The following is a 21,360-nucleotide window of genomic DNA, read 5'->3' as shown; positions in this document are numbered from 1 at the left end:
GTGTACTGAATTGGAGGTGTACCTGTAGACATGTTTTAAGGCCTACCTTCAAAATCAGTGCCTCTTTATTTGACATCATGGGAAAATCAAAAGAAATCAGCCAAAACCGCAGAAAAAATGTGTTCCAAATGAACCAACTGATTCATTCTTGGCAGCAATTTCCAAATGCCTGAATGTACCATGTTCATAAACAATAGTACGCAAGTATAAACACCATGCGACAACTCCGCCATCACACCACTCAGGAAGGAGACGCATTCTGTCTCCTAGAGATGAACGTAGTTTGGTGCGAAAAGTGCAAATCTATACCAGAACAACAGCAAAGGACCTTGTGAAGATGCTGGAGGAAACAGGTAGACAAGTATCTATATTCACAGTAAAACGAGTCCTATATCGACATAAACTTAAAGGCTGCTCAGCAAAGAAGAATCCACTGCTCCAAAACCACCATAAAAAAGCCAGGCTACAGTTTGCAAGTGCACATGGGGACAAAGATCTTGAAACTAAAATGTTACTGTTTGTCCATAATGGCCATTGTTATGTTTGGAGGATGAAGGGTGAAGCTTGCAAGCTGAAGAACACCATCCCAACTGTGAAGCATGGGGGAGGCAGCATCATGTTGTGGGGGTGCTTTGCTGCAGGAGGGACTGGTTCAATTCACAAAATAGATGGCATGATGAGGAAGGAAATTGATGTGGATATATTAAAGCAACATCTCAAGACATCAGCCAGGAAGTTAAAGCTCTGTCACAAATGGGTCTTCAAAATGGACAATGACCCCAAGCATACCTCCAAAGTTGTGGCAAAATGGCTCAAGGACAACAAAGTCTAGGTATCAATCCGATAGAAAATTTGTAGGCAGAACTGAAAAAGCATGTGCGAGCAAGGTGGCCTACACCTGTCTCAGTTACACCAGTTCTGTTTGGAGGAATGGGCCAAAATTCCAGCAAATTATTGTGACAAGCTTGTGGAAGGTTACCCAAAATGTTTGAACCAAGTTAAACAATTTAAAGGCAATGCTACCAAATACTAACAAAGTGTATCTAAACTTCTGATCCACTGGCAATGTGATGTAAGTGCTTTGAGTGTAGTGTCAGAAAAGATAAAGTGGTGGCTCAGTGGTTAAGGCTCAGGGTTACTGACCCTGAGGTTGGGGGTTCAAGCCCCACCACCACCAAGATGCCACTGTTGGGCCCTTGAGCAAGGCACTTAAATCCAGGTTGCTCCGGGGATTGTCCCTGTAATAAGTGCACTGTAAGTCGCTTTGGATAAAAGCGTCTGCCAAATGCATAAATGTAAATGTAAGTAGTGATCCTTACTGACCTAAGACGGAATTTTTTTTCTACAATTAAATGGCAGGAATTTCATTTTACAGAATTTAAATGTATTTGGCTAAGGTGTATGTAAACTTCTGACTTCAACTCTATATTATTTTAAATCATCATTGAGTGGTTAAAACAGCTTCTTTTACTGACCTCATGTGAATTCTACTCTGAATGAGGCATAAAGTCATTGATAACATATTTTGAAGGTTTTACATGCAGCATCTTCATATTTAAATAGTATAGCATTGCTCAGCTGTTTAGAACTTCTTTATACCCCTGAACAAAGAATGAAGAACTTCTATGGAAGTATATCAAGGCCTTAAGCCAAATTCAAACTTACCTGCAAAAGGGCCACTGCGATATTGGTGCAGAAATTATACACTTCTCCTTCAAAGTGTGTGTGTGAGGTGTTGGCAATGAATCAAAATGAGTTAACACAAATGCAGCAGCACACAGATTTTATAACATTTGTTCTTAACAAATGCTTAAGTGTGTTTGACTTTGTGTTTATCAAGTCAAATTTATTTGTATAGCGCTTTTCACAACAGGCATTGATTCAAAGCAGCTGTATATGAAATTATGCTATAACAGAAAATTTATGAATATAATGCCAATATTAATTTATTTATTTTTGGAACTATTAGTGGTTTAAAAAATATATATTTTGTATGAACTATAATATTTAGTGTTAAAGTCTTTGAAGTCATTAACTGAGGAAATACATGTAGAGGCATTGTCCTTTGATTTTGGCAGATGAAGGCTTTTGTTAGTGGTTAATTCATTTTCTGTGTAGTTTTTTTTTTTTTTTTTTGAGAGTTGTTGAATCTCTTTGGCCAAGTTGATAAACAGTTCTCTGCAAAAGTTTTAGGCATTTGTCAAAAATGTTGCATAGTGAAGATATCTACAAAAATAATGACAAATATTTTCCATTTATCACTTAATGTCATACAAAGTCTAGACAAAAAAGCTAAATAAATATTCGGTGTGTCCATCTTTGCCTTTAAAACGAGGGGGGGGGGGCTTTGTGGGGGCCGTGACATCAAATTAGCGTAGATGCCATTCACTGTAAAGCAGGGTTGCAGAATAGGAGAAGTGTTTTCGGTTCCAGCAGACCTAACTAAAGCAGCATTACTATGAATTGAGGGATACATTTGGTGTATGCCTGGCTAAATAGACAAGTCTTTAGTCTAGACTGAAACTTAGAGAGGGCGTTCGAGTTCCGAACGCTTGGAAGACTATTCCATAGTTTAGGAGCCAAATATGAAAATGATCTCCCTCCTTTTGTGGATTTTTATATTCTCGGTATTGTTAACAGGCCAGAGTTTTGCGATCGTAGTGAGCCTGATGGATTATAGCATGATAGGAGGTAATTTGTAGCTAGACCATTCAAAGCTTTGTAAGTAATTTAACAGAATTGAAAAATCAATACGAAACTTAACAGGTAGTCAAATTAACGCAGATAAAATGGGGCTGATATGAGCATATTTATTGGTTCTAGTTAGCACTCTAGCTGCTGCATTTTGAACCTACTGAAGTTTATTTATAATAATGTAATTAATAATGCAGTTCTACAAATATTGGAGATTTGCTTTTCAAAGTTTAGATTGCTATCAAATGTAAAACCCTTAAAATAAAATGTTATGCTGTAGAAGTTTACGTTACAGTACATCCATCAGAAATCAGATTATATTTTAGCATTTTATTTTTTGAAGTTTTTGTTCCAATAATTAGTACTTGTGTTTTATCGGAATTGAGTAGAAGAACATTTCTAGCCATCCACCAATATAATTTAAAAAACACTGTTAATTTAGAAAATTGTGGAATTTGATGAGGTTTTGAAGAAATATAAAGTTGCGTAGTGTCGGCAAAACAGTGAAACTAATTCCGTGGTTCCTGATAATGACTCCCAGGGGATCATATGTAGGGAGAAAGTAGAGGCCTTAAAACTGATCCCTGTGGCACTCCATATTTCACTTTAGTTTGATCTGACAGTTCCTCATTTACACAGACAAAGTGGTAGCGGTCAGAGATGGGACCTAAACCAAGCTGATGCCTGTCCACAAATGCCAACATAATTCTCAAGCCTATCTAAGAGAATGTCATTATCTATGATCCGAAGGCAGCACTAAGATCTAAGAGCACTAGAAGAGAAATGCAGCTGCGATCAGATGATAAGAGCAAGTAATTTGTAACTCTGATAAGTGTAGTCTCTGTACTATGATGGAGTCTAAATCCTGACTGAAATTTTTCATATATATATACCATTTCTATTTAAAAAATTAACAATTGTGAGGGCTACCTTTTTATAGTTTTTTCGACATAAATGGGTGATTTCAAATCGGTATATAAATAGCCAATTCTCCTGGATCAAGCTGTGGTTTCTGGATAAGCAGTTTGATAACTGCCAATTGAAAGTTTATTGGGACATGCACTAAGGATGATGAGGAGTTAATATTAAGAAGGGGTTCTGCAATTACAGGAAATGCCTCTTTTAGGAGTTCAGTAGGTATTGGGTCTAGCATATGTTGTTGATTTTTATGTTTTGATCATTTTTGTTAGCTCTTCTGGACCAATAACAGCATAGGATTCAAGTTGCTCATAGGGAATCATTTTAGTGTTCTGGGGTGCTGTGGGAGACAGATATGTAATTCCAAATTTGTTTGATGATTTTGATTTTTATCAGTAAAGAAATTCCTGAAGTTAATCTAAGTTTATTTCGGGAAATTGGTTTCAACATATTTGCTCTAATCAGCTTGTCCTAATCAAATACTGTAAGATGATTCTCATAAATCCTGTGTCCATATCACTCCAATAGAAACTAATGGGACTGTGTGTTTCATGTGATGCTGCTATACTAATGGAAGCTTGAAGAGTGCTCTCTCTCTTCCCCCACTCTCTCATTTATCCTCCGTTCCCCTTTTACATGCTGCATGCCTTTTCTGTCCCGAGGCTGGTGAATGCATCAGTCTTTAATGTATAATTTAGCCATGTGCCGGTCTCCACTTTGCTCTCTTTGTGAAACAGTAAGACTGACTGCACATTATATAGAGCAGATGTGCTTCCATCCACAACTTTATTATTCCTAAAATATACTGTAATTAGGGGCATATCAAGTAGGTCCCAGTGCCACTTGTTTTAAAGTTGTGATAATTAAAAATCAAAATCAATGGTTGTTTTCTCCTAAAATGTAATGGAAGACAAGACATTGTGTGTGAAAGATGCCAAAAAGCAGCTTGTTGTCTGAGGTAATTGTTTAATTAATTAGTTGAGCCTTTTGTTCAGAGAGAGTTCAGTTAGTTTATCTGGTTATTTTCCTTATTAGAAATACAAATCGTTGTAGTATGTTGCTTTTTAATCCATTTCTATTAGCTTTGAGGTAATCAATATGTTAGTGTACTCACAAAAGTTGAAGGAAAAAAAAACTAGCTGAGATAGGTAATGTGTATATATATACATTTGTAGTCTTTCTCTTCTGCCAAAAATATTGATAAGGCATCTTGCATTCAGGAGCATAGAATTTCTGTCCAATAAAATAATTGAATACTAGAATAATATATTTGCATGAATACTAGAATGAAAATGCCTCTGTTTAATGTCACCTGCCACTGACTAGCATTACAAGTTCCCTCTCAGAAAAGCATCTCTAAAAAGTATTTAAATCTAAATCATGAATGTGACCCTAAAACAGCCTAATAATTCCGGGCATCCTTAAGACCAACTAGCCATTCATTTAGACAGTCCACCGACTAGTCAATCTCGAAAATATGCAGTTTTGCACATCCTGCACTGCTACTACATGAAAATCCTCTTTTTGTTTACTCATCCCAAAAATATTTAATTGACCTCCAAACAGTCCTGATTTGAATACTGAAATCACAAGTACAGTATAATACACCAGCGAAACCTACACTCAATGGACAAAACCATAGATATTATTTTGGGCCAGAGATATCAGACCAAACATATTGCAGACAATCTAAGAGTACAAGGTTGGAAATGGGAAAAGAACAGTTGAGATTGGCAACGCAGCCCATGTAGGTGTGTAAATCAATTGAGCAGGTTAAAATTAAGACTTATTCAATCCCTTATGTCCACAGAGACATCAGGGAAATGTGGCTCTCTGCCTGATGAACTGGGGCTGTGTGGACACTCTCGAACGTCCAGTTACGCTAGTCAGCAGTCCAAAGTGTCAGGTAGGCTTTCCTTTTCTCTCTGAATTCTCTCTGATCAATTAATCTGGGTTTGCTGTAACTCCGATGTCTTGCTCGACTTTGATATGAATGTATGCCTAATTCTTACTATCTGCTAGTCTGGCTCTAACATTGTCAGACTGTCAATCGATATGATGCCATATTGTTGCAAGATGTTGAAATAATTTTTTAATTACATTGCACATAGGCTGTTATGTGTCATCTCATGTGTCTCTATTCTGCATGATGGAGTGTATATGTAAGTGTGTACTGTACATCCATTTGCACACATTATATTTTGTTATGTGCTTAACTCTAACTTTTTTGGGGTTTTCACATCTGATCTTTAAATGTGAGCCGTTTGTTCAGACAGTGGAATAGAAGTCTGGAAAACTGGAAATTGTGGCTCTGCTCATGTCTTATCCTGACATCTCACCACTGTGCTGAACTCACAAGCCATATGAGAGAACATCAGTGAGGAGGCATTTTATGCAATTCATACATGTCTCCAAAATCGCTGATCCGTTTACTCATTCACTAATCACTACATCGTAAATATCAGATAATTCCCTTATTGAGAGTGTTTGAAAATGTTTGTACTCCGACACAGCTCTAGTCACTATTTCACACTTTTTATTACATTACTTGCATGTCATATTCTGAAAGACAAAATAAGTACTTGAAATTGGACCATTTAGACTAAGTTTGATTTTAATCATGATTTAATGATTTCAGGCCACATATAAATATTGATTGGAAAAGTATAATTTATTTACTTATTTGTATTTATTTATTGATGTTCAGACTACAAAAAACTAAACATATTTAAGTTGGATGTGCTAAAAAAATCAAATTGTTTTGCTTGTCTGAAAGATTCTGGCCTATTATATAATATCTAGGTTAGATGTCCCTAGTTTGATAACACTGCTTTCTTCAGCACATACAGATACTGGGGACAACACTATTTTATTAAGCTATTCAAAAATTCAATTACAGATTTGCTCACTTTGACCTTTTGAATTAGAGCACATAAAAGTGTAAAGCTGGTTTTCAAGTGTAAGACATAAAGTTATAGAAGTTCTCATCACGTGTCTCTGAATGGAAATATGTGATTGCTGTCTGTGTAATTGTGTGTTGGTGGATATTTGGCCTCCTTTAGTCACGACGTGTACACTTTATGAAGCTCTGCAGCTTGACAGCAACTTGAATAGCATGTTTGGGTGGGAGTGTTAAATGTCCCATTCCTTCTCAGTGATTGATTAATCTGTTAAAGGTTTAAAAAGTGTAGGCTGCGAATTTCCAGTGCAGATTAATGTTTTATTTGTATTTTTTATGTCCTTCATAAAAACAGATTTGTTTGGTTGAGTCTCTTTCAGGTTACAGATCAACCGATATTTTTTTTATATGATCACTACAGATACAGATTTTGTATATTTAAATGTTCAATAAGAAACTGCTTATGAAGTAAGAAGTTTACATTCTCTTAGGTTGAAGCCATTAAAACTAATTTTTTGACCACTCCACAGATTTCATATTAGCAAACTACAGTTTGGCCAAGTCATTTAGAACATCTACTTTATCCATGACTTGAGTAATTTTTTCCAACAATTGTTTACAGACAGAATGTTTTACTTTTAATTGATCACAATCCCAGTGGGTCATAAATTGACATGCACTTAAGTTAACTGTGCCTTTTAAGCAGCTTGGAAAATTCCAGAAAATGATGTCAAGTCTTTAGGCAGTTAGCCTTTATCTACTGATAGACTAATTTGAGACAATTGGAGGTGTACCTGTGGATGTATTTTAAGGCCCCTCAGTGCCTCTTTGCTTGACATCATGGTAAAATTAAAAGACATCAGATAGAAGTTCAAGCTCTATCGCAAATGGGTCTTCCAAATGGACAATGACCCCAAGCATACCTCAAGTTGTGGCAAAATGGCTTAAGGACAACAATGTCAAGGTATTGGAGTGGCCATCATAAAGCCCTAATCTCAGTCTGATAGAAATTTGTTGGCTGAACTGAAAAAGCTTGTGTGAGCAAGGAGGTTACTCAGTTACACCAGTTCTGTTTGGAGGAATGGGCCAACATTCCAGCAGCTTATTGTGAGAAGCTTATAGAAGGCTACCCAAAATGTTGATCAAAGTTAAACAATTTAAAGGCAATGTTACCAAATACTAACAAAGTGAATGTAAACGTCTGACCCACTGGGAATGTGATGAAAGAAATAAAAAACAATCATTTTCTCCACTATTATTGTGACATTTCACATTTTAAAATAAAGTAGTGATCCTAACTGACCTTAGACAGGGAATGTATTCTATGATTAAATGTCAGGAATTGGGAACTGTTTAAATGTATTTGGCTAAGGTGTATGTAAACTTCTGACTTCAACTGTAATTAAAAAATATTTTTGCATTTAATTGTAATGATCATTAAATTATATAAATGATAAAATATGTATTATTAATATTGTATTATTATTATGCCATATATATATATATATATATTTAAGCAATATCACACGAGCAAGAGATATGGCTCTATATCAGCACTGCTGTGATTCGGCCTCAGGCCGAGTGCCGTAGGCACAGGCTCACCAAAACTGGACGGTAGATGATTGGAAAAATGTAATGACAAAAGTGGAACCCAGCGTGTTTTCTGCTGTTGTAGACCATCCGCCTCAAGGTTCGACATGTTGTGCATTCTGAGATGCTATTCTGCTCACTACAATTGCACAGAGGGGTTATCCAAGTTACTGTCACCTTGGGCCAGTTTGGCCATTGTCCTTTGACCTCTCTCACGAACAAGGCGTTTTTGTCCAAAGAACTGCCACTCACTGGTTGTTTTTTGCACCATTTTCTATAGATGCTAGAGACTGTTGTGCGTGAAAATCCCAGGAGATCAGTTTTACAGAAATTCTCAAACCAGCCCGTCTGGCACCAACAATCATGCTACGGTCTAAATCACTGAGATCAAATTTTTTCCCCAATCTGATGCTTGATGTGAACATTAACTGAAGCTCCTGACCCATTTCTGCATGATTTTATACATTACACTGCTGCCATACGATTGGCTGATTAGATAATCGCATGTATAAGTAGTACAGGTGTACCTAATAAAGTGGCCGGTGTGTGCATGCATGCGTGCGTGTGTGTGTATGTATATATGTATACACACATATTTGGAATATTAGAATTAATTGGTCACAAATGTATTAAATAATTTTAATTTTGGGATATAAATATTAAGCTTAAAATGCCACCGGAAGTCCATCATGCAAAATTCAATATCACTCTGATTCCCAATGAGATTACTATTTTGGCCGTGCAATTTTGCAATGCAAAGTTAAATGTTACCACGCCTTAATAGATAAAAGTTGAGTAATTTACAGTATTCTAACAATACGTTATGTTAGTGTGTGTAGTTTACGTGTGAAAACTAATTCTTGTTAAATGACGCCATTGATGTGTGCTATACTTTAGAGACCCACCAAATGGTGCCACATATCTGTAGAACCTATAACCGATTTAGTAGTGAATTTTTCAGGGTTGCTGCTTTGATTTGCTGTGTTTTATTAAAAAAATTTAAAAGCTGTTATTAGGGGTGTAACGATCCATCGATCAAATAACCAACAATGGGAAGTCATCGATTCTGAGTATTCCCACTTGTTTTTCATTGGGTTTTTTTCTGTTTCCTTTTGGAACTCCTTTGTGGGCCAACCGCTCATCAGGGGACCAAGGGTGGCTGCCCACCCTGAAGGCAAACTTTTGGATTGAAGAAAATCGAAATAAGAGCATATCGTGATGAAACTTGCGATTTACACCCCTAGCTGCAAACATACACTTTTTAATAAAATAATTTTAATTTGAAAACAACTTTGTGTCTTGTGTCTCAGGCTATAGTACGAGTCATTCACGTTCCTCCAGTCTGTCGGAGTTCTCTCACAGGAGAAACACTTCGGTGGGCAGTGCTTCTACTGGCATTGCCAGCATCCCTGAGCCTAGTGAGGAGAGTGACCAAACTACAGAACCCCCTACAGCCCCGGGAGTCTGTGCTGCTGTGTCTGAACACCCATCAACTCCTGACAGAGCAGCCAGCAGGTCAGCCAGACTGCTGCCTGCACTATCTTCAACACGTTTAGATGCAGTAAATGAAATGAATGTGATCAATGCATTTGGGATCTGAGCTTGCAATGAAAGCAGCATTATTAAATGAGATTCTAATGTGTATAGAGAAATTGTCAGCTACTTATCAGATTTATTTCCTCACATACACAAAGGTATCCAGTGAAGCAGGACTCGATGGAGTCTCAGCTAAAGAGGGTGGATGCCACACGTGTGGATGCTGATGATGTAGTAGAGAAGATCCTACAGAGCCAGGATTTCACCCACAGTCTGCTGGACTCCAGTGCTGAAGGTAACAAATGCAACAACTTCTTTTATTAGAAGACATTGCATGTGTTGCAAATTCTTACCATTTCCATATACAGTTTTCCATATATATCTGACTATAATGTCCTTCTCTTAAAATATTTCTTGTTCTCATTACCCAAAGGCTGCATTTACACTTTCAACCAATTCAGATTTTTTTTCCACCTGCTTCTGGCACAGATCTGATCTTCGGACTCATAAGGATTGCATAAAGAGGCTTACAACTAAAAAGCTAACTACAAATGCTAAATAGTGCTATTGTCAGCCTAGTGCGTCTTTGTGGGGTATTAATGTAAAAAACAGGTGGGACATAAAACCATACAGTATATGTGAAAAGATTGGATCTGTGCATTAAGCCTTGCAACCTAAGTGAACAGTGTATTGATTCCAGACAACTGTATGCAGTTTCACTGTAGAAACCTGCTGGGCACACCAGAGAATATAACTAAAAATAGGGCCAGAGCTAGAAATAGGGGATATTTTGTTGGAAGCAATGTTTACTGGTAGCAGCTGCAACTGTTTGATGTATTGAAATGTATCTGTGCCAAAGCACGTCTCTAGTTATGTGTGCTATTATGTTTTGAATTATAATTAGATGTCCTGACAACAGATTCTCATTAGAATTGGACCAATTTCGATTTTGTATTCCCCAGAGAAGTCAAGACTTGTTGCATGAGAATTGGAGGCAATATCTAATTTGAGTGTGTGTGTGTGTTTCAGAGGAAGGCCTGCGCTTGTTTGTAGGTCCTGGTGGAAGCACAGCACTTGGTAGCCACCACCTTCCTGCCAGGTGATTTTAAATATGTGAGATCATTATATATTGGCCAGGCTGATTAATCAGACGATATTTGGCCATATTGAGATTATTGACATTAACACGATTAACACTTTTCATTCCCCGTAGTGTAAGTTCCGAAATCAAACAATGGATTTGTCATTGGATAGTGCACATTTAAAAAAAAATTTTTGTTGTGAATTATGAGTAAATTTAATGTTAAATAAGTGTTTGTTTTAAATAAACACATTTTTTTGGTGTAATTCGCATTTTAATTGTATACATGTATAAATGCAATTGGCCACCTTGATTTCTAGTATTGATTGGCCAATTAAATTACATATCAGTCAATCATTAGTTTAAATAACAGCAGTTTCAGCCAATAAGCTGATATTCCCTGCATGCTCTAAAAATGGAAACCAGTGCATTTACTGGGCAGCCATAGACCAGGATGTATGTAATTGCTGATTTCTACTCATTTCAGGGTTGGAGCTGGTGCCTATGAACAGGTGGTGATCAAACGCTAGGGTTGGGAGCTGCCAGATGGAAAAGTGTCAAAAAGCAAAGTCTGTTTCGTGGGAGGAGAGAGAGAGCGAGGGGAGAGGAGGAAGGAGGGACGAAGACAGACTTTTCGTCTCCTCATGTCATGAGCGGTTGTCCCGAACCTAATTCAGCCTTTCGATGAAACGGTGCCGTCTGCTGGCTACATATATATGAGACTGCCATTATTGCTGTCTGTGTTTCACTGTGAGGTGCATCTGCATTGCAAACAGTAACAGTATTTTTTTTTTACCTAATTACCTTTCCTAGTGCTGTTTTGTGATAAGATCTCTGTATTTTATATTTGTGAGCCATTGTAAGGAATCTGTCTGTAGTATTTGATGGAGTATACATTTTCACACCACTGTGTACATGCGTGAGGTGTATACTCTATCTGCAGATGAAGGTGACCTCTTTATGCTGGTATACACTCCTTTAGCTGATATTCTGTCATTGCTTTACTATACGAATGGAAATCAAACTTTCCTAACCCATTCAGCACTATGATAATAACTGTCAGCAATTTGTCTCACTGTGTGTGCTCCGTGATCCGTTTGACAGATGGTGCCGTTTTCAGACTTGAAAAAAATTGTCCATTTGAAAAGCACTTTGAATTGAAGGACTCTTTACATGGGAGTTCATTCTGTATCTTCAGGAGTGTTGGGAGTTTTAAAGGCTAAACTGTTGTTGTCATGACTAATGATCAAGTTAATCCATACATGTTAAATATGTATTTGTTCTGTTCTTTATTTGTTGCAAAATGAGGACTTTCAGCTTGACTAGCTGAATTTAAATGAATATATAAAACTCCAACTGCTGTGTTGTATGTAGATATGTGGTAATTTTGCAGTTTGATTTCTTGACCCATTTGCTACTTCAGATCCAAGCAGGTGAATAGCACCATTTATGACGTCACGTAAATGTGCCAGCTTTCATGCAGGGACAAAATCAGCCTAGTTGTTCTAAAGCTAAGCTACGCAGAGAATGAAGCATTTAACCACCTCAACAATGCTTGAAATTGAGCTGTTTAGCACAGGGCTCTTGAGATAACGTCAGCAAGAATTATGTAGCTCTTCTAGTCCTCTATATAAAAAACTCATCTGCCATAACAGTACAACAACTTTTTGTAGTACTTGATGTATCACTTAAATTAAGCTATTTTAATATCTATCTTAATGATTCAGTGCTGAAGTATCTCTGTAGGGCAAATCAGAAGATATAAAATCATAACTTATTGCTTATCTAGTTCTATGTGACTGTATGTCTATATCTTCTCGGAAGCCATTCACTGCATTATAGATATAATAAATACACTTGCCTCTGTGATGTTGTGCATGTGAGGATTGAGCGAGTGTGTACAGTCTGTTTGTAGCACATGATAATATCATAATTGTCTAGAATTAACGTAAAAGTTTTAGTGTAGAAATGCATGGATGTCACACTTACTCGATGTGTCTGAAGCATCCAGCCTTATGTGTTAACTTGGCTATCGCATATCCCAAACATCTCCACCAGGCCGTGAAGTTCCAAACACTAAAGAACCCTGATGGGAAACTTGGAATCAATAGTAAACTCAACTGCACATCTCAGGTTTATAATTTTATCTTAATTTTTACTGCACAAACTTTTAAAGCACCACAATTCAAATGTGTGCAAATAGTAAGACAGGCTATTCAGAGGATATTTAGATCTTTCAGCTTTTTTCATTAATTCCAGTCCACAGACATAAAAATAATCATTATTTCAAAAAATAATGTGATATGAATTATGTGTGCTTGGTTCTTTAGAACTTGATTTTTACAATTTTAATCTATCTACTGCCAAAATTAAAGTCTATTTTTATGTATTTGTGATTTAGTGATACTGTTAAACCTGTCAAGATGCACATTTCGCACATAGTTTCATATGCGCCACTCTGTTAGAGACTTCAGCCCTTTCCCCCCACATTTCTTCCCTAGTTACTCTTACATAGTCTATAAGTTGGTCCTGGTACTTTACATGTTGTAAAAAACATGGTGGCTTTATCTCTTCTGTGAAGTTTTGGTCCTTGTAATTGTACCGTTTCTGATGTTTAAGGGTGACATTGCTTTTGACTGTTTTGCAATGTTGTGTTCTAACTTTAGACCCATTGTGGCTTCCATGCCATGTGTTCTGTTATGATGCTGGTAAGGTATGTACCATGCACTGTTCAATAAAACCAGTACATTTAAAAAAAAAAAAAAAGTGTCACATTTTCAAAACTTGATGCATCTTTTATTACTTTTTATGTCCTATGGGACATGAGAATGTTTAAGGGTAATTTTCCCCCAAGAACATCTCCATCGATCACAGATCAAGCCATAAAATATGGTCCATTCTTTTCTAACAAACATCTGGTAAGCTGTAAACAATAAGCACAACTTCCTACTTTTGATTCTGGTTACAAAGCTTTGTTATACATTTCCATAACTCTCAAGCTCCCTGTCCTCCTCTACATTGTCTGTTACTTGCGATACTGTTTTCAATTCCTCCTCTTCTTTTTCTTTTCTTCCTCCTCATCATTGGGAGGCAGGATTAACTGTTCCATCAGCACTAAGCCTTACCTGCGTGTCCTCCAGAAGTTCCTCCCTGAGTTGCTGCGCTGTGCCACACAGCGCTCTCACTCTGGGGCTGGGCCATATACATGGCAAGGGCACAAAAATGGCGCCGCTCTTCTGGTAAACAGGTTGCCACACAACTGCACCCCCTTCAGCCCCATACTGTACTGTTTCCATTGATGGATGATAGTAGCGATGTGAATTGTTGTTAGAATCCTTGTTCTCACTCTTGAGCCATTCCTGTCTCAGGTGTTCTGCCTCATATAGGACCTCATTAACCAAAGTCTTCTGGTAGATGTTGTTATCGTACAGGCTCGGATACGCCACTTTGTACAACTAAATGAGGAACGGTAAAGAGAAAGCGATGACATGACAAAATAATTACATGTGATGCCCACATTTACATGTCAATAACACCTATTCTGTGTTCAGTAACTTGGCCCGCCCTGTCGCAGTGAGGTATATACATACATACAGTACACTAGAAGCACTAATAAGAGTAAAAATAAGGAAGTTTGCCAAACTTTTCTGTTTTTTGGGCTGTGTAGCACATGCTGCTCATCCTAGTTAAGAATCCCAACTTAAGAAATAGTAGCTGATATTTATTTTGATCAATGTCCCTGATCAATTCAGTTTGATCTTAACAGTTTCTAATACACATTTCAGTCCGGATTTGTGGCCTTTTCAATGTTATGTAGGTTTTGCAAAGAGGGTTTTATTGAAGGGTGGGGCTGTTAAAAAAAACTACATTTGACGATATTTTTTTCTATCTCAGACCTGCATCCCGCACATGAGTGATGCAAACGTTTTCTCATTTCATATGTGAAGGGGGTGTATATTAAAGGCACAGAGGCAAAAAAAAAAAACCTACCTGTTTATTTTTGAGAAGAGAGAAGGTGGGAAATGGTGTTGAAAAACAAAATTGGGACCGTTTTTGGTGGAAAACAAAATCTTTACTAACCTGGACTAAAGTGATAACATGATTTTCTGTAAAGCTGCTTTGAAACAATGCGTGTTGTGAAAAGTGCTATACAAATAAAAATTACTTTTTTTTTTCTTAAAGTATGGGATGACCACTTTAAACAAATAAGGAAATGCATATGCAACATCTCATCAGAAAAAGAGTTAAAGACCCTCACCAGTCTGTACACGGAGGGTTCAGAACGTTCAGTGTTGGTCATGGACCAATTTAGCCCATCAAAATTCCTCTTGAACACACCAATCTGAGTGCAGAATCCCACATCTCTCCAGTGGCCAAGGGCTTCTCCAACTCCAGTGAACTGCACTGAGTAGCCATATTCTTCACAAACTCTGTGAGCCCTAAGAGAGATAATTAGGACAACTTTTTGGCCTGATAAACTGTTAACCGGTAACATTGGTGCATGTGTTGATGCCTTGTAGAATCAGTTCAGATATAGAACATTTGCCTACCAAGCCTGAAACTCAGCTCTGCTCCACTCAAACTTGTGATCATGGTTTCTAAAGCCTCTCAGACCTGGCAGCAATGGGTTGAACTCTGCGTTAGGTGTGCTGACAATCACAGCACCTGGTGCCATGTACCCAAACACAACCTCTGAAAAGCTCTCCACATCCCCAAGCTCCAGGTGTTCGATTCTTCATGGTAAAGAGGTAATGTTATATTTCACACATTTCTGGTAGAACATGCCATTTTAAATTAAATCTAGTTGTATAGGAACTTCTTTGCTAGAGAAACAAAAGAAGTGGAACACTCACAACTCAACACATGTCACAAGATCAAATCCTCTGGTGCATGGTTCCCTCTCTGTGACTGAGCCTTCGTACAGCTCAACAGTCAAAGGCCCATCGCTTGGCTGAAGGTAATCACTCATAAGTGGTGCCAATGTACACCTAGCAAAAATGCACTTTTGAGCTAAATTGTTATTTATTTGTATATAATTTTATACATTTTTCAAACCCTTTAACCAAACTTTGCAGCAATATAATTAAATATTAAACAAAATGGTTAAAGTTCACCCAAAAACAAATGTTCTCATCATTTACTCACCCTAATATAATCCCAGATGAATTACTTTCCTTCAGCTGGACACAAACAAAGATTTTTAGAACAATATCGCCACTCTGTTTGTCCATTCAAAGCAAGTAAATGGTGGCCTGGCCAGAACTTTGAATGTCAAAAAGCACATAAAGTAATCCATAAAACTCCAGTGGTTAAATCCATATCTTCAGAATCTATATGATAGGTGTGTGTGAGTTCAATATTTAAGTCCTTTATTGCTATAAATCTACACTTTCACCAGCCCTCCAATGTACATTCACAAGAGGACCGAGATTTTAGCGATTTGCATTCTTCGTGCATATCTCCCCCTACTGGATAAAGGAGGAGAAATTAAAAAATTTGAGGGATAAAGCAAAAGAAAAGAATAAATAATTCATTATTGCACAACAGCCCAGTAGGTGGCGATATGCACAATTAATGTAAATCAATAAAAAACAAAAGAAATCTTGTGAACTTGCATAGAAGGGCTGTTTGAAAGTAGATTAATAATAAAAAAGGATTTACTTATTGATCTGTTTCACATTCACACTTACTGCTTCTGAAGACATGGATTTAAACACTGGAGACCTATGAATTAATTTTATGCTGACTTTATGTGCTTTTTGGAGCTTCAAAATCCTGGAAACATTTAACATGAATTGTATGGACCTACAGAGCTGAGATATTCTTATATAAATCAGTTTTTATTTTGGGTGAACTATTCCTTTAAATTGCAAATAAAAAATGTACCACTACATTGGCTATATATTTACTTGTCTTCCTCCCATGCTCATTAAAATTAAACAAGATTTAATTAAAAAAAAATGTAAAAAGATGTATTAGACTGCACAGGGTATATCATTGTATATGATAAGAGATAAAAGGTCTTATGCCCATGAAAATCAAATCCGGGAGCAAATATTCAACGGAACCGTCAGTTTTTGACAGTGGTTCTCACAACAACAACAACAACAACAACAAAAAACGCCTCTAATGCTAAATAAATAAATACAAATTGGACACCAAACTACGCGTTTTTCATGGACAGTGCCATGTGCAAGAGGAGAAACGTACATTCTTTTGAGGAGGACAGCTCTGTCGATATCAACCCCCACTAGTGTCTGTATACCGTTGCGATGAAACTTCAGCTTCTTCAGCAGGCCACATTCAGCGCATCCAAAATCGATGACCTGTGGATGGAGAAATCGATCAAATCCAGTTACGGTGATTTAAAACAAACATTGAAGCTCGAGACTATTGATTGATTAGCAAGTTAGTTCACAAAGCGTCCAATCTCTCCAACGAAATCCAGCACTACTCAAATTTGAACGTAAATTTGACTGTATTTACCTTTCTAGGTCGGTAAGTTCTCACGTAATCAATAACAAACTGGTATCTCTGTATGTACAGCGGAGGAGAAAACGGCGTGGTGATGATGTGTGTCATGTTTAGGCCGGCTTTCCGTCCTCATCAAACAAATGCCAGAAGTCTGTTATGGAGTGTAGACACTTCAGCTCAGCTGTGTGAGTTTGGTGTGTTTTTATTCAAGCACACTGCAGTCTTCGCCAAGGTCCGTGGAAGCAAAGACAACGTAGCAGGACCTGTGTTGATTTAGTTGTTTTTAAAGTAAAATAATTTATCGCAAATCAAAATATAATTGTAACAGTGATTTTTAAAAATAGGTAAATATATATCCATCCATCCATCGTCAACCGCTTATCCTGTGTACAGGGTCGCGGGGGGCTGGAGCCTATCCCAGCTAACATTGGGCGAAAGGCGGGGGACACCCTGGACAGGTCGCCAGTGTAAATATATATATTTTTATATATATATATATATATATATATATATATATATATATATATATATATATATATATATATGTTGATTTTAGTTATATATATATATAGGCCTATATATAATAATATAATAATAATAATTATATAAAACATTTTATATAATTCTGTAACATTTATTATATTTGATGAATGTGCAAAAACTATTGTGTGGTTGGTTAAAAAATGCCATTGATGTAAATCATTGTCTTTATTAAGCTGTATTTAATGATAATATAATCATTATATTACATTTCTTGAAATATCCCATAATTATGTTTAATTAACAAACAAATCAATCTATTCGTTTTTTTTTTCACACTTGCTCACTGGGTGTTTGTGAGGCACTTTTCTGTAAATCTGTAATATAGAAAGAATAAGGAAAGTCATACACATCTGGGATGGCATGTGGTAAATGATGAGAGAATTTAATTTTTTGTGTGAACTATTCCTTTAAATTACAAAAAACAAATGTACCACTAATACATTTTGGGTGAACAATTCCTTTAAATTACAAAAAAACAAATGTACCACTAATCAGTTTGGGGTGAACTATTCCTTTAATTTTAAGTCATTATTTATTTTATTTTTTATTTTTTTAAATGTGCAAAATATTGTGTGGGCTAATTAACAAACACTTTTGTGTGCACTTCACATAGACAAGAACAACGCCATTTCATACATTACAAATAATAGTCATGTAAAAAACGTATTTTGCATTGCTTGATTGATCTACAAATATGTGATCACTCAGGGCTCGAACACTCCACATGCTATTATTTTGCAGTCCTGTTTAGGCCTCTCATTGTAGGTGGGTACTTCCTCTAGTCTCTTTAGAACCTCTGTACCTTCAACGAGTTGCCTGGGAAAGAAAGATAAATCTCTGACACAAACATTGGATCTTGAAACAGTGGTAAGTAGCAATGGTCTTCATTGGGCATTTACCCAGGTCTTCCTCGATATAACATTTGATTAAATATACAAAGCCAATATCAAGGTCTCGTAATTGTAGCTTTCTCATTGCAGTACATCTTGTGTATTTTGTCAGTTGTTAAACCAGTGCAGTTATATTCTGCAAGTCATTTACCCAAAAGCCACATATTTGTGGTCCATCCAGGAGGCTGGCTGTAGCGTAATGTAGAACTGAGAGCCATTGCTATGAGGACCTTGGTTAGCCATTCCCAGGACACCACGCTTGTTGTGGGATACAATAAAATTCTCATCTAGAGGAGAGAATTGTTATTTCTACATGTGTAGGCCTATGGAAAAAAGTAGGTAAACAAGTTTATGTTGGACTTATACTGACACCTAGCGGCGTGAATTCAGTGTCATGCAAAATATCAAAGTATTTGAGTCTTAGCAACAAAATTTGTCCTGCATTTGAACTGTTTGTTCATAAGTATAGGGCAGTTTCTGACTATTCTGGCACCCTAGCCTGTACCCTCAAATGTTGGGCCATAGATAGATTCTCCCCCAGTGCCTTTATTTCCAGGTGATATATCTGTAACAGAAACCGCAAAAGCGATTAAGTATATAAAGTCACAAGATTTAATGGTATTGTATATGCATATGTGTATGTACAACAGCCTCTTACCTCCACCCTGTACCCAGCCATGTGGCACAACTCTGTAGAAAATTGAACCCTTATAGCTTAACTCAAGATTATTCTTGGACAAGCCTGCTTCTCCAGTGCACAGGGCCTTAAAATTATTGCACGTCTTTGGACACAGGTCTGAGAACAGCTGACACAAATATGACATTTAAAAGCTCTAGACAGGGTTAATGAATGTTATAAATATTTGCTTCTACAGTAGCTTGCCTCACCTAGAGAGAGAAGATCTCCTTACCTCAAAAAGCAGTCTTCCAACTGCCTCGCCACCGCATTCGATATCCATATAAACAAAAATATGCTGTGGTGGTGAAAGAGAGAAAGGATCTTGTACACCTTTGAGGTATGGTTTCAAAACATGACTAGTCAAATAGGTTTCAACAATTGTTATTCATTCATTGGATTAGTTCACCCAAATCACCATTCACTTCCACTGCATCTTCTCTCTCTCTCTTCTTTTTTTTTTTTTTCATATAATAGGAAGAAAAAGGTGACTGAAGCTATAATGCCTAACATTTCTTTTTGTGTTCCATGGAAGACAGAAAGTCATACGAGTTTGGAACAACATATGGGTAAATAAATGATGACAGAACCCCTCCTTTAAATAATATTCTGAGTATTCTGATGTCAATTATGCTCAATCAACGGCATTTGTGGCAAAATGCCAAAATTCTGGTACCTATTCACTTGTATTGTGGGACCTACAGCCCTTAAATATTCTTCTAAAAAAATTCGTTTATGTTCTGCAGAAGAAAGAAAGCCATTCACATCTGGGATGGAATGAGGGTCAGTAGTTGATTTTCATTTTTGGGTGCACTATTCCTTTAAGCTTCGGTTTCACTCTCTTGTTTGGATTATATTTACCCCGGTGCGGCGCAGGTTTTTGGAGTAATACTCATCAGCCAGTGCAATAAACAGCGCTTGTGGTCGATGGAAGGAAAACTTCCACTCTCGCTCAGCCCAGCTGGACAGCTTCCTCTCATCACCGAGCAACTGACCGTTAACAAAGCACATAAGACAGCCTGTGTACTGCCAAACCTCTCCTTTCAGCTCCTTGAAAGTTGACGTAGGTATTTAATCTCTTTGGACAATCAAGCCATGATGAAAACAATAAAAGATTACGTAGTAGATGGGCACCTTACCCTTTTTTTATTCGATAAATACACATGCCAGTCGCATTCTAGCAGAGGACGAATAGCTGGATCATCAAAAGAACCCGGGAATTTATTTTTCAATCCCTATAAGTGGAGACATTAGATTTGGTGATCATGTTTGCACAGTTCACAACGTGTAATAGGCTACATGCAAAGTTGTCAGAAATATTTTACCTCCACAATGCTTTTGGCTACTTGAAAATTATGTTTGTTCATCAGACCGACTATCTCTAAATGTAAAGCGGGTTCCATGTTGATGTGTTGTGAGCGTCCCGTTCCCAAGGTAACCGAGCTAAGGCGCATTACGATGACGCACAGTTCAGTAAAAGTCCATTTTTGTGTTTATGGGTTTCTTCAACTTCGGGCGCTTTCAATGTTCCACTAATTTTTATTAAAACGAACAGATTTCAAACTTTTCTTTCTGTGGAGACTTTGTATCAGGTTTTCACAATTTATATTTGGTTAATTTCAATTCATTTTACGTAGCCTCGTCCCAGGCAGAGACTTTCAATATTAAACTAGGAAAATCCATTGTAAAAATACAATATATTACATATTTGCAAAGAGTTAAATAATCGTAAACAATTTCAATATGTTTTGTGTGAAATCGATTTCTATTTTTCTTTTTTAAATTACAGCTATCCCACAGTTTTGCCGTCATAATCACCATGTCACAGTCATGTGTGTTTTGTTCATGTTTTCATGTCTTTTTTAATAATTCAATAAAAAAAAAAGACATGACTGTGACATACCACAATTCTGCCAAAAATAAAAATAATAATAATTGTATACTTGTCAACAAGTGCAAGTGCTTGCTTGAGATGAATATATGATATGTGTGGTCTGGAGAAAAAAATAAATCAAGCTAAATAAAATTGGTCAGCAAAATACTTTTATTGGTGGTCATT

At 36.9% G+C, this 21,360-nt stretch overlaps 3 protein-coding genes across 4 annotated transcripts in view; 1 reads left to right on the top strand and 2 right to left on the bottom strand.

Moving 5' to 3' along the window:
* Nucleotides 1–13,457, top strand: part of LOC127624433 (protein FAM102B-like) — a 37,801-nt gene extending 24,344 nt beyond the window's left edge. Inside the window, exons 7-11 of one of the 2 annotated variants that reach the window (XM_052099253.1) lie at nucleotides 5,423–5,518; nucleotides 9,412–9,616; nucleotides 9,796–9,932; nucleotides 10,667–10,736; nucleotides 11,206–13,457. In XM_052099253.1, coding sequence (XP_051955213.1) covers nucleotides 5,423–5,518; nucleotides 9,412–9,616; nucleotides 9,796–9,932; nucleotides 10,667–10,736; nucleotides 11,206–11,248 — 551 coding nt within the window. In that variant the 3' untranslated portion in view covers nucleotides 11,249–13,457. The remainder of the gene's footprint in view (nucleotides 1–5,422; nucleotides 5,519–9,411; nucleotides 9,617–9,795; nucleotides 9,933–10,666; nucleotides 10,737–11,205) is intronic. The other variant, XM_052099254.1, reaches the window with a different exon arrangement.
* A 341-nt stretch (nucleotides 13,458–13,798) lies between these two features.
* On the bottom strand, nucleotides 13,799–17,300 carry LOC127623933 (small RNA 2'-O-methyltransferase-like). The gene is made up of 6 exons (XM_052098512.1): nucleotides 17,205–17,300; nucleotides 16,929–17,044; nucleotides 15,572–15,706; nucleotides 15,269–15,451; nucleotides 14,977–15,157; nucleotides 13,799–14,173 (listed from the first exon to the last, which is right to left on the bottom strand). Exons 1-6 carry the CDS (start codon nucleotides 17,298–17,300, stop codon nucleotides 13,799–13,801), a joined length of 1,086 nt encoding a protein of 361 aa, XP_051954472.1.
* Nucleotides 17,301–18,226: 926 nt separating this feature from the next.
* Nucleotides 18,227–20,755, bottom strand: ppil6 (peptidylprolyl isomerase (cyclophilin)-like 6). The gene is made up of 8 exons (XM_052098511.1): nucleotides 20,627–20,755; nucleotides 20,441–20,536; nucleotides 20,163–20,351; nucleotides 19,537–19,599; nucleotides 19,284–19,431; nucleotides 19,131–19,190; nucleotides 18,777–18,912; nucleotides 18,227–18,551 (listed from the first exon to the last, which is right to left on the bottom strand). The coding sequence occupies exons 1-8, from the start codon at nucleotides 20,753–20,755 to the stop codon at nucleotides 18,440–18,442; spliced, it is 933 nt and encodes a 310-aa protein (XP_051954471.1). The 3' UTR covers nucleotides 18,227–18,439.
* Nucleotides 20,756–21,360: the final 605 nt, after the last annotated feature.

The sequence above is a fragment of the Xyrauchen texanus genome, chromosome 30, assembly GCF_025860055.1.
Source record: "Xyrauchen texanus isolate HMW12.3.18 chromosome 30, RBS_HiC_50CHRs, whole genome shotgun sequence".
NCBI classification, from domain to species: Eukaryota; Metazoa; Chordata; class Actinopteri; order Cypriniformes; family Catostomidae; genus Xyrauchen; species Xyrauchen texanus.
Note: the sequence above shows the minus strand (reverse complement) of the source record. Positions and strands in the feature narration are given on the sequence as shown.